The 13,174-nt window shown below is 41.1% G+C and overlaps 1 protein-coding gene across 19 annotated transcripts in view; it reads right to left on the bottom strand.

Moving 5' to 3' along the window:
* The window catches only part of FIP1L1 (factor interacting with PAPOLA and CPSF1), a 72,500-nt gene extending 63,533 nt beyond the window's left edge, over positions 1-8,967 (bottom strand). For 2 of the 19 annotated variants that reach the window (XM_041724508.1, XM_041724510.1), the window contains exons 1-4: positions 8,557-8,959; positions 7,172-7,216; positions 7,029-7,068; positions 1,066-1,123 (exon numbers count right to left, since the gene is read on the bottom strand). In XM_041724508.1, the coding sequence (XP_041580442.1) occupies positions 1,066-1,123; positions 7,029-7,068; positions 7,172-7,216; positions 8,557-8,641 (228 nt within the window). In that variant the 5' untranslated portion in view covers positions 8,642-8,959. Of the gene's footprint in view, positions 1-1,065; positions 1,124-7,028; positions 7,069-7,171; positions 7,217-8,556 lie in introns of all 19 variants that reach the window. The other 17 variants (XM_041724517.1, XM_041724509.1, XM_041724515.1 and 14 more) reach the window with 17 other exon arrangements.
* Between the last annotated feature and the right edge of the window lie 4,207 nt (positions 8,968-13,174).

Here is a 13,174-nt window from a genome sequence, read left to right as displayed (position 1 = left end):
CTCTGCAAAAAGAATCTAAAGCAAGAATCTAAGGCATGTACTAAGATATCTAGAATATAAATTATAAAAAAATTATAAAAAGAAAAGGAATTTTTGGCAAGAATATGAAAACAATTACCTGTAACAGTAATGGTTAAAAAGCCCCAAATAGTTAAGGAGTAGCTCACTTATTCTTGTCATTCATTTACAGTTAGAAGAGTCCCTGGATGCAAATGATTGAAGAAATACTTTGTTTCTATGAGTATAAAGTGGGACTGGGATCCCTGGGTGGCGCAGCGGTTTGGCGCCTGCCTTTGGCCCAGGGCGCGATCCTGGAGACCCGGGATCGAATCCCACATCAGGCTCCCGGTGCATGGAGCCTGCTTCTCCCTCTGCCTGTGTCTCTGCCTCTCTCTCTCTCTGTATGACTATCATAAATAAATAATAAAAATAAAAAAATAAAAAAAATAAAAAATAAAATAAAGTGGGACTATTTACAAAGGCTTTACTGTGGCTCTAACAGGTTATTTTGTGGTTAGCCACATAATAGTAAACAAAAAAGTAGATCACTTGGGCAAAATATTTTTTTGTATACAAGTTCAAGCCTGTAGGATAACGATTTCCTTCTTTTTACAGGATCAGAATGCTAAAATATTCATAAAACCAGTATTATTACTTAACCCCGAAAAACATCACTTTTAAGAGACATGATTTGAGGTTAGAGACTATCACATATTTACATAAAAATTTTTGCCAAAAATTCTGACAATCAAACTTAGGACTTCATGTTTTCCCTGAAAATGAGGCTCACTATGATTTCTTCAGTTGAGCTACAATCATTCAGCTCCTTGAAAGTGGTAAACTTCAAGCCTTTGTACATGTTCTATTTCATGGAAAGTCTCCTCCCACTATTCTCATCACTGTGCTTTTGATGGCACCAGATGAGATGAGAGATATAAAAGGGGGCTGCATCATGCTGAACACCGAAAGTCACATTAAATTTTTGGCTTTATCCCTTAGTGAACAGGAAACTACTGATAAAGATTTTAAAATGCAGAGTAACTAGATTTCAAAGCCTTATGTTACCGGTTTAGGTACGCCGTTTTCAGCAGTTTCATCTTCAATTCCAGATGGAGGATTAGCACTACAAACAACAAAAATAAGTGCACAAGTCTGGTATTACTTTTCAGAAGTACAGACAGAGTATACCACAATTTTTAAGCTATGTCTGATAGTTTCCTAAAATTATGCTCTCCCCTGGATAAGAAAAAAGGATGGCAAAAGCTGCCTGTGTTATTATGCTATTCCTACTGCCTTGCATAATACCCATACTCAACATTCAAAGTAGAATAGAATTGACTCCACAATTTGTCAATATCAAATTTGCAATCTGACAATAGGGTGTAATTCAAGGTTTTAATTATTTTTTTATTCATTTTTATTTATTTTTATTATTTACTTTCATTATTTACCATATTATTTTAAAAATATGCATCACACTTACCTTCACTTAACCTCTTTATTGAACATCCACTATATGCTAGGTACTACTGTAATTGCCAAAGGCTATGTTAACACGCAGTTGCCTCTTCCACCCAGCCCCCCATGCCTAAGGAACTCAGGATTTGTCCTATGATCACATTAACTCCTTCAGTCTTAAGCCAACATACATGCTTCTTCTTGGTTTTGTTTCACCTATCTTACTGGATATATGCTCTTTGTTCCATAAGCGATACATTTTAAGATTTAAAAAAAAGTTTATCATCACATAAGCCTATCTTCCAATTTGATGCCAATAAGGAGCTCCAGACCTAATTCTGATGCATTAAAAAACAAATTACTTTATGAAGGCCAATACCTGAATTTGCCTTATTAAAGCAAAAACTGATACAAAACAATAAACCCCGCTTTTCTCATGAAACTCAAGCATATGGTCATTAATCACTATATAAAACTTATACTATTATAGTGTAATTGGCGTGTGTTTTAATAATTATGATTTCAATAGTGGGAACTAACCAGTAACCTCATTTTATAACTAAAGGTACTTTAGTACAAAGCAACTAACTCACATTTAGTAGGATTTCTAAGAGTAACATCTAGATGTTGATATTCTTCAAACCTCTCTTAATTAGATTTCTGTTTATCTCTTCTAAACTTTGCTGTCAAGCAGTTTTTATATAGGTCAATTTAATCTCTCCAATGGTATTTTATTATAGAATCCTCATATAAAGCAAAATGAAGGATAAAAACTGGAAACTTGAATGTTAACTTTTCACTGTGTTACTGCCTGACCCAAGAAAATAAATATACAACTAAAATTCAGTAATTTACCTCCTGCTTAATTAAGTGTCTAGAGAGCCAGAAAACAAGTTCAGCTTGCCAAAAAACAGTTTGGCCAAAACTTGGGCAAATAAAACATGACAAAGTTGGAGACAGAATAATGCAAGAAGTTTTAATAATGAACAAAATAATGAACAAAGAAGCTGGAGAGATCTCTAATAGTGAGGACTCTGCTCGGTTAGGGCAATGCAGTCATGTACCAAGCTGAATACTAGAACACAGGTTTGGTGAACATGCCATCCCCAATACTTTTAAATGTTTTAATTCCCTATCACCATTAAAAAATGAGAAACGTAATATTATAACCTTGCTAGAAAAATTAAGCTTTAAGAGCAGACTTCTCCCATAGAAAGAAAGAAATTTAATAGCTATCTAAATAAATTCTTAGTAAAGAATATAAAGACAGTAATGCTCAGAGAAGGGTGAAGATTTCTCTCCAATACATCAAGCTGAGTACAGAATCTTTTAATTAAAAAACATTCTATCAGAAAATAGGCTTCAAGAATCATAACCAAGACCTAATACCAACACAATTAATGGAATAAAGATTAGCTCACAAAATATGTATTTAATTGCAAATACATAACATTAGCCATTGATTCTTGACCAATTAAAAAACAGGGTATGAAGAAATTATAATTACTTTTGTAACTATAAACTACACAAATCACAACTTTGTAACTAAATGAGGGTTAGGAACTGGATTGGATACACGAATTTAAATAACAAAATTTTACAATACACCAATGAGCAGGAAAAAAAAATCTTCCAATTTAGGGGATATTCTTAAGTGAGGAAGTATAATTTCAGCGGCCCTTAAGTTAGTTCTATTTCCATGTCTCACTTATTCCCTCCATTCGTTTTAAAAATGCAGACATACCTCATTTTGTCATCTTTGCTTTATTATATTTCCCAGATGAGTTTTTTTTAATAGACTGAAGGTCTGTGATTAACAATGTACCACCTGGGGATCCCTGGGTGGCTCAGCAGTTTAGCGCCTGCCTTTGGCCAAGGACGCGATCCTGGAGTCCCAGGATCGAGTCACACGTCAGGCTCCCTGCATGGAGCCTGCTTCCCTCTCCTCCTGTGTCTCTGCTTCTCTCTCTCTCTCTCTCTCTCTCTCTCATAAATAAATAAATAAATAAATCTTTAAAAAAAAAAAAAAGTACCACCTATCCGTGCCATTTTTCCAATAGCATTTGCTAACTTTTGTGTCTCTATCACATTTTGGTAATTCTTTTAATATTTTAAGCTTTACCATTACTGTACTTGTTATGATCTTTTTGATGTTAGTATTTTAACTGTTCTGGGGAGCTATGAATGGCAACCATTTAAGATGGTGAACTTAATCACTAAATATTATGTTTTCTGACTGATTCACTGACCAACCATCACCTGTCTCTCTCCCTTTCCTCAGGCTCCGTATTCCCTGAAAAACAATACTGAAATCAGGCCAATTTATAATCCTCTAATGGCCTCTAAGTGCTCAAGTGAAAGAGTCCACATGTCTCTCCTTTTAATTCAAAAGCTAGGGACGCCTGGGTGGCTCAGCGGTTGAGCATCTGCCTTCAGCTCAGGGCGTGACTCTGGAGTCCCGGAATCGAGTCCCACCTCAGGCTCCCTGAGTGGAGCCCACTTCTCCACCCTCTGCCTATGTCTCAGTCTCTCTCTCTGTGTCTCTCATGAATAAATAAAATCTTAAAAAAAAAAAAAAAAAAACTTGACAAGAGATAAGGAAACTACAAAAAAAAAAAATGTCTGAAGCTAGCAGAGGTTGGTTCATAAGGCTTAAGGGAAAAAGCCCTCTCCATAACATAACAGCTCAAGGTAAAGCAGCAAGTGCTGATGTAGAAGCTGCAGCAAGTTACCCAGAAGACCCAGCTAGGATAATTCATAAAGCTGCCTACACTGAACAACAGATTTTCGACGTTGACAAAACAGCCTCCTATTGGAAGAAGATGCCATCGGGGACTTTCACAACTGAAAAGAAGTCAAGGCCTGGCTTCAAAGTTTCAAAGGACAGGCTGACTTTCTTGTTAGGGGCTAATATGCAGCTGGTGACTTCAGGTTGAAGCTAATGCTAACCATTCTGAAAGTCTTAGGGCCCTTAAGAATTATGCTAAGTCCATGCTGCCTGTGATCTATAGTTGGAACAACAAAGCCTGGATGACAGCGTATCTGTTTACAACAATGGTTTACTCAGGATTTTAAGCCCACTGCTGAGACTACTGCTCAGAAAAAGAGATTCCTTTCAAAATATTACTGCCCATCGACAATGCAACTGGTTACCTAAGAGCCCTGGTGCGGAGACATACAAGGACATTAACGTTTCCACGCCTTATAACACAATATTCCTTCTCAGCCCATGGATCAAGGAGTCACTCTGACTTTCAAGTCTTATTGAAGAAATACATTTCATCTCGTAAGACTACAGCTGACACAGACAGAGATTCCTCTGACAGATCTGGGCAAAGACAACTGAAAATCTTCTGGAAGGGATTCATCATTCGAGATGCCATTAAGAACACTCGTGACTCATGAGCAAAGGTCCAAATAGCAACATTAACAGGAGTATGGATGAAGCTGACTCCAAAACTCACGGAGCACTTTGAGAGCTTCAAGACTTCAGTGGAGGAAGGAACTGCAGCTGTGGTGGGAATAACAAGAGAACTAGAGAGAGAAGTGGGGCCTGAAGATGGGACTGAATTGCTGCAATCTCATATGAAACATGAACGGATGGGGGGCTGCTTCTCATGGATGAGCAAAAAAAAAAATTGGTTTCTTTACACAGAACCTATTCCTGGTGAAGATGCTGTGAAGACTGTTGAAATGACAACAACAGACCTAAAATATGACCTAAACTTAGTAGATAAATCAGCAGGCATCAGGGTTTGAGAGGACGGACTCCAATTTGGAGGGAAGTTTTACTGTGGGTAAGATGCTTTAAGACAGCATCACTGCTACAGAGAAATAGTTCATAATGGAAGAGTCAATGGATGTGGCAAGTTTCACTGTTGTCTTATCTTAAAAAACCGCCACAGCCACCCCAACCTTCAGCAATCATCACCCTGATCAGTTAGCAGCATTCAATTTCAAGATGCTGCACCAGCAAAAGCATTACAATCCCTCAAAGTTCTGATGATGGTTAGGATTTTCTTAGCATAAAACACTTTTTAATTAAGGGATGTACACTGTCGTTTAGACATAATACTATCACACACTTATATTATAAACAAAACTTTTATATGCACCAGGAAACCAAAAAATGCATTTGACTCACTTTACTGGTGTAGAACTGAACCCACAGTATCTCCAAGGTATACCCCTAACAGCTTTGAGATAGAATTTATATGCTACACAAACCACCCATTTGAAGTGTACAACTCAAAGGCTTTTCATGGTCACAGAACAGGGCTACCAATACAACTACCTAATTTTAGGACATGTTCATCACTCCAAAAAGAAACCTTGTGTATATTAGTAGTCACTCTATGTTTTCTCCTGACCTCAGTCCTAGCAACCACTCTGTATCTACAGACTTAACTATTCTGTACATTTAATATAAACAGAATCATACAATATGTAGTTTTTTGGGACTAGCTCCTTTAACTGTTTTCAAGGTTCATCCATGTTTTAACAGATACCAGTACTCTTTCTTTTTACTGCCACACAGTATTCCACTCTATGGATATATCGTATTTTAACTATCCATTCACTTGATGGATGCTTATTTCCGTTTTTTGGCTACTATAAACAATGCTGCTATGAACATTCATGTACAAGTTTTTGTGTGGGTACGTTTCATTTCTCTTAAGGAATATACGTATAAGTGGAATTCCTGGGTCATACGGTAACAATGTCTAAGCTTCTGAGGAACTGCCTGTTTTCAAGTAGCTGCAAGTTTTTATAATCCCACCATCAGGGTATTAGAGTTCCAACTTCAGCATATCTTCACAAACACCTGTTACTTTCTTTCTGATGACAGCCCATCCATCCTAATGGTTGTAAAGTGGTACTTCCTCCACTTTTTAAACTCAAATATTCTTTAAAATATCTTTTTTTAACGACTTCTCCATCAAGGGACATTAAGGCATTGATACTATAGATTTGGTAACATCAGCATACACATACACTTGTCTGCGGGAGTTGTTTAGAAATAGAGAAGTCTCAAGCTCCCTTTACATGCTCTATAAATGATACATCTTTCTAGTAGTCTAGCAAAGGGAATCAATCTTGTAACAATTCCACTTTGAATTTAAATACAAAATGCTGAAATTATAACAAAAGTCCACTATGCCATCAAAGGTATTAATAAACTGCAAAAGCAGTCATTTACAGGATTTTATCAAAAAAAATGTTAAGCTTTTTTCTTACCAGTCCAATGGATATACTGCATACTCCACTATTAAGCTTACTTAAGAGTATAAAGTCACTTAATAATGAAGGGTTATATTAAGGGTATAGTAAGGGTTTAATATTCAAACCCTAACTTCAAAAACTTTGTCCCCTCAGCTACTAGCAAACAAATAGAACTGATTAGGTCCTGAAACAGAAATAAACTTTGAAAAGATTCAATGTCTTTGAACCTTCAGTCAGTACGCTGTAATCAAGCCAATGACTACAATGAAATGATTTTTGACAATCCGTTGATGGAACTCCTGCCATCATACAATCCGTGTTAAGTATCAACAACAAATTCCACTAACCTGGCATTTTCTTCTTCTGGCCTTTCAACTTCATTTTCATCTACCAAAAAAAATACATAAATAAATAAATAAAATTAACACACAAACCACTCTTAAAGAAACCAGTATTATGAAAATCTGAAGTGATCATCACAAGCACTAACCTAGGTCCTTTGCCAAATCACTGTGCACATGCACGTCCCATGGGCCTATAAGTACATCCAAAGTTAGATCACCTTATAATGACTGAACAAGATATGTCTTTTATGAAAAAAAAAAAAATCAGACTTTACTTCTATAAAAGTAAGCTTAACTTAAGAGGCATTAAAGATTTCTAGGTCTTTAAGGAAACCCTATACATTTACATTTCAAGGAATATTACTGATGCTGAATCTCACCACCAAAAATAGTGGATTTTACCAGCTTGTCAAAGTCATAGCATCAAGGAGCTGCTTGGTGCCCAAACGTGCACTTTTCTACTGAAGAATATACATTTTAGGCAAGGAACACAAATTAACTTCCAAATCTAGTTACCATCTACAGACAAAAAGAGACTGTGACTTAATGAAAAGTTAAAAAAAAAAAAAAAACAGAAGTCAAGTCCCTTTCGAGAGCGAAATACAAAGTGCACTGGATTTATTTCGGTAAAAATGATCTACACATTAACTGAAAACTGTAAGCCTAAGGGGCATGAGATTACTTCTAATCATGTGGGTGATACAGCAGTCTCTTAAAAAGGAAAAACTTCACCTTAATACAGGAGACATTCGGGGTTTTCTTTATGGGCCATAATGTATTCCATGTCTTTCTCTCTCTGTCTCTTAATTAATTACTTTTAAAGCACGACTTTCAGACAAGGAGGTACCCTTGCAGGTGCATTCCATACAAACTGACCATCAAGAAACAAGACGTTAGTTTTTACAGCAACAACTTTATTTAAGCTATTATTACAGAAAAGGCTGGTTTCGGAAAGAAAAGGACGGGGAGAGCATCCTATAGCCAGGGGGCAAGAAGGGACACACCAAGAGGTCAGAACGGAGATGAAACAGAAGGGGGGGAGGGGAGGCGGAGCGGCCCGGAAGCTCCAGCGCGGAGGAGGGGGAGGCAGGGGCCCGGCCGCCTCCGCGTGGGCTGCGAGGGGGGAGGGGGGCTGCGTGGGGAGGGGGCCTGCGCGGGGAGGGGGCGTGGCCTGCGCGGGGAGGGCGTGGCCTGCGGGGGCGTGGCCCGCGGGGGGGACGTGGGTTGCGTGGGGGCGCGTGAGCAGCGCGGGGGGGAGGGGGGCTGCGTGGAGGGGACGTGGGCTGCGTGGGCTGCGCGCGGGGGGACGTGGGCTGCGTGGGGGGGACGTGGGCTGCGCGGGGGCGGGGGGGGGAGGGGGAGGCAGGGAACGCGCGCGCCGCGCTCGGCCTAACTCAGGCCGGAGAAGGCTCCGTACGGAGGCCCCGGCGGCGGCAGCGGCGTGAGGAGCGCGGGACGCCGGCCGTCTGCGGGCCGGGCCGGGCGGCCTGAGAGAACCCGGGAGTGAGAGAAGGGACAGGAAGTTTCGTACCGCCATAGAGCCACTCTTCCTCCTCATCCCCTCCGGTCCCGCCGCTCAGCTCCGACACTAGGCGCTCGACCTCGCCGGCCGACATGGCCGCCCCGAGCACAACTTAAAGGCGGCGATCAACAGCCCCCTCCAACCCCTTCCCGGCCTCGCTGCCCGGGGGCGCGAGGGGGCCGCGAACCCGCCGGCGAGCGAACGCAGGAAGCGCGAGGCTCCAGTCCCACAGCGGCGGCCGCGGCGTCGGAGGCTGCACACAGGACGGGCTCCGGCGGCGGTCGGTCTGCGCACGCGCAGCAGCCCCGGCGCGGCGCGGCGTCTTTAGGAGGCTTCGCTTCCGCGGCGCCGGGTACCTGGGCCGGGCTGCGCCTGCGCGGCGCGCTTGGCCCCGCCCCTCGCGGGTCGCGCTCTCCGCGGGGTGTCCTGCGTCGGCCCCCGTCCGCGGCCGGCGCACCTTTGTTCTCCCGTAGCCGGGATGCTCGCTCGCTGTCGTCAACGTCGCCGCCCTCAAGCCGCGCGGGAGGGCTGGGGTCGCCCTCCACGTGGGGTCCCAGCCCGCGGGCGCGGTCGTCGCCTCCTGCCGCTTCCTCCGTCGGGAAGAAAGCAGGATTCGTGCCTACGTTAGGGAAAAAGGCGGTTGTAAGGGCGCACGAAAGCCAAGCCAATGAATGAGTGACGCCTTCTCTTTGTTAAAGCGAGTCATTTAATAATAATAATAATAATAATAATAATAATAAATAATTTTTTTTAAAGCGAGACTTTGAAGTTAAGGTCGAAAACCCGCTCACCCACTACCCCCCGCCCCCCGTTTGCTGTTGGCTGTGAATCCTCAAATTGTCTAAATTCACGCGTATATGGTGCTGTCTGGGGGGAGGAAGCTGAGGTTGGCGAGTCCTAAAGGGTATGATACTCTATCGTTCTGCGGATTGCTTTTATTTCTTTATATATTTTAAATAATAGTGTCTTGGAGATCCTTTCCATTTTAGTATATACCAGACTATATCCTTTTTTTTTTTTTTAAGATTTTATTTATTTATTCATGAAAGAGGCAGAGACAAGCAGAGGGAGAAGCAGGCTCCAAGCAGGGAGCCTATCAGACTACATCCATTTTTTTTTTTTTAACTATATCCATTTTTAAGTGCTTCCCAATATTCCATAGCGTGGCTTTCGACAAAGGAATATGGTTATTTCCCTAGTGATGTACATTTAGATGTACACCCACCCAGCGATCCCCAGTGAAGAGCCTTGGAAATGATTTCCTGCAGATGTGTTACAAGTATTTCTCCAAGATCCCATAAAGTCTGTGCGGTTTTGATTTTAGTAGATAAAGCCACATTTTCAGGCTACTTTTGAACACCTCTTTCTGGGAGAAGAGGATAGATGGGTCAAAATCGGTGTTCGGGTTCTTTACCTACCTGGTTGCGTGACCTCAGGTGGTTAACGTCTCTGCTTCAGTTTTCTCACCTGTGAAACGGGAAAGCAGAGTCTGATGATGTGAGAAATCTCTTTTGGGTCCAAGGTTCTTGGACAGGACACTGGCTTTTCAACAGAAAGAAATTCATTCTAGTTTACAAATCAGTCGATGGGTTTACTACATATTGTTCTTTATTGAACGATTATTGACCATCTTTAAGAACGTGGAAAACATGGGATCCCTGGGTGGCGCAGCGGTTTGGCGCCTGCCTGCCTTTGGCCCAGGGCGCGGTCCTGGAGACCCAGGATCGAATCCCACGTCAGGCTCTCGGTGCACGGAGCCTGCTTCTCCCTCTGCCTGTGTCTCTGGCTCTGTCTCTCCTTCTATCTCTCAAGAATAAATAAATAAATAAAAATCTTTAAAAAAAAAAAAAAGATTCACTCAAGAACTTGGAAAACAAAGGTATGAGTAAAGCATAGTCCTTGCCCCCTGAAGAGCTCTCGAATTATTGAGGACATCAGAAGGGTCTTAGCTAACTAGCCTACAAGGGGAAAAAGATGGGTGTGCTGTAACAGAAACACAAAGGTGGGTGGCCCTGGTGGCCCAACGGTTTAGCACCACCTTCGGCCCAGGACGTGATCCTGGAGACCCGGGATCGAGTCCCATGTCCGGTTCCCTGCATGGAGCCTGCTTCTCCCTCTGCCTGTGTCTCTGTGTCTCTCAAGTATAAATAAATAAAATATATATAAAAAAAAAACACAAAGGAAACTTTTACATCCCAACAATGCCACACCATCTCCCATTATTTAAACAAATGCTATGGTTTTAATCTCCCCTTACTTTTGAAGACTCCATTGCTATTCTCCAGTTCTCTTATCTGTTTAGGATAATCCCTTGCATCGTTCTAAACTCCATTAAGGTGTAGCCGACAAAAAGTCTTTCCTGAATCTCACCTTGCCTCTTTCCATTTCTTTGTTCTATTATGAAGGGCCTACCAAGTGCCAGGGGCTCTGTAGATTCAGCAGTGAGTAGAATAAAGTCCTTCTTCTTGTGAAGCTTTCATTCTGATGAAGACAGACAATAACCATATTAATGTACAGCACGGAAGCTGTACAAGAGTAAGCAGGATGGGGGACCTAGGGCAGAGTGATGAAGAGGGATTAGAGGCAGTTTTATTTCAAGAGCTCAAGGGAAGGGACACCTGGGTGGCTCAGCAGTTAAAGCTCCTGCCTTTGGCTCAGGGCGTGATCCTGGAGACGCAGGACTGAGTCCTGCATGGGGCTCCCTGTATGGAGCCTGCTTCTCCCTCTGCCTGTGTCTCTACCTCTCTCTCTCTCTCTCTCTGTGTGTGTGTGTCTCTCATGAATAAATAAATAAAATCTTAAAAAAAAAAAAAAGAGGTCAGGGAAAGAAAGCTATTCTAATAAGGTGACATAAGAGTAAAGAGCTGAATAGAAAAAAATAAGTAAGCCCTTGTGGATTTCTGGGTAAAGCCCTATCAGAACAGGAAGTGCAAAGACCCTGAGGCAGAAGCATACATGGTGCATTCAAGGAACCCATAATGAGCTGGAGTGGAGGGAGTGAGATAGAGGATATAGAAGAGATCAGAGTTATTGGAGAGTGGGTAGAGCAGGGCTAATCACACTCTTTTAGACTCTGCTGCCTCTATGGCATGTGCCTATCACATCCTATAGTAATTATTTGACTACATATGTGTTTCCCTAGCACTCTTACCTAGGTGGAGTTCTTCCTCAAAGCATCTCCTTACATGTCACTTATTGGTAACATGGTGCCTAACACTCAGTAGGTCTTGACCTCTCCCGAGAGTAATGGAATATAGAGTTTACATTCTGCTTAGGAGTATCATGCAGCAATCACTCATAGTCCTGTCTCTTCGTTTTTCTATGAGTCTGTAATGAAATTTGGTGGTTTCATGGAAGAACCAACTGCCTTCTGCCGAGAATCATCTTTCTCCTTTCAGCTGCTTAAAATAAGCTTCTCTGAATTTCAAGACACTACTTACACTGAAGACTTGATGAATATTTACTGAGGCATCAGAATTGCCTTTATGGTGGAGGTAGCATTGCAGCTAAGCTTTGAAAATAAAGATTGTCACAAGCAGGGAAGCCTATAAATCACTAATAACCACTCTGAAAAGGCCTCTTCCTTCCTTGCTTTTAAACTGAGTTCCTTGCCTGGATGAGCTTCCTTATTAAAGATGTCTTTATCTCCCTATTCACCATGGAAGAGTTTAAAGATAGGTAGTTCAAAGATATTATGTAAACTTACGAACTTATCAAATTACAGTACTCCGTATATTCTGATTATATTTGTTTGTTTTCTGTTTTATGTGTGTGTGTATGTGTGTGTGGTTTGTTGGTTCTCAGCACACAACAACCACAACAAAACAACAAACATCAGTTTTAATGTATCCATTTCTGGGAAGTACTAAATAGATGCCTAATAGATGGTGATTAAAATGATGGCAAGGGGTAAAGATCAAACAAAAGTGCCTTGCTCAATATCTAGTAGTGAGTACTCATAAATGTGTTTTGGATGAATGTGGCACTTAGGTCCAACTGTTTTATTTACTGCCAACTTTAGTTATGTCACTTAAATTTCAGTGTTCTTCAGTTTCTTCATCAGTAAATTGATATATTAAAACAACATATTACCCTTGCTTCCTAGAAGGATAACAAAGCTAAAAATGAAGTTTCAATGTCAACGCACTTGACAAGTTAGAGGCAAAATGGTGGCATGCTATGGTAAGCAAAATGGTTTAGGTTTGTCCTTGAATGACCTCAATAACTATATATATATATATAGAGAGAGAGAGAGAGAGTTTCCTTCCTTTCTAGATATCTCAAAGGGGAATTAAGCCCCAATTATCCATCTTCCTCTGCATTCTGACATATTTTAATATGAAATTTTATATTGCTAGTTGTTTCCGGAAAATTGTGTCATCCCCTGTTCACATCTATACTGTTACATGAACTGCACATGTTTTAAAGGTTAAAACAAATTTATTTCTGTATTCACCAGATTAACTGGTATTCACCAGTTAAGTGCTTAGTAAATCCTTAAGCTAAATATTGATTGTGCACATGGAGGACTTAGAAATGAGGCAAAGGAAGATATGCTTGATTTTATGAGAAATAGGAAATAATTGCTAGTTATTTTGAGCAAAGAAGTACAAATTACATTGAAATA

Source organism: Vulpes lagopus, chromosome 12 (assembly GCF_018345385.1).
Source record: "Vulpes lagopus strain Blue_001 chromosome 12, ASM1834538v1, whole genome shotgun sequence".
Lineage (NCBI taxonomy): Eukaryota > Metazoa > Chordata > Mammalia > Carnivora > Canidae > Vulpes > Vulpes lagopus.
The sequence above is the reverse complement of the archived record's forward strand: the minus strand, read 5'-3'. Positions and strand labels throughout refer to the sequence as shown.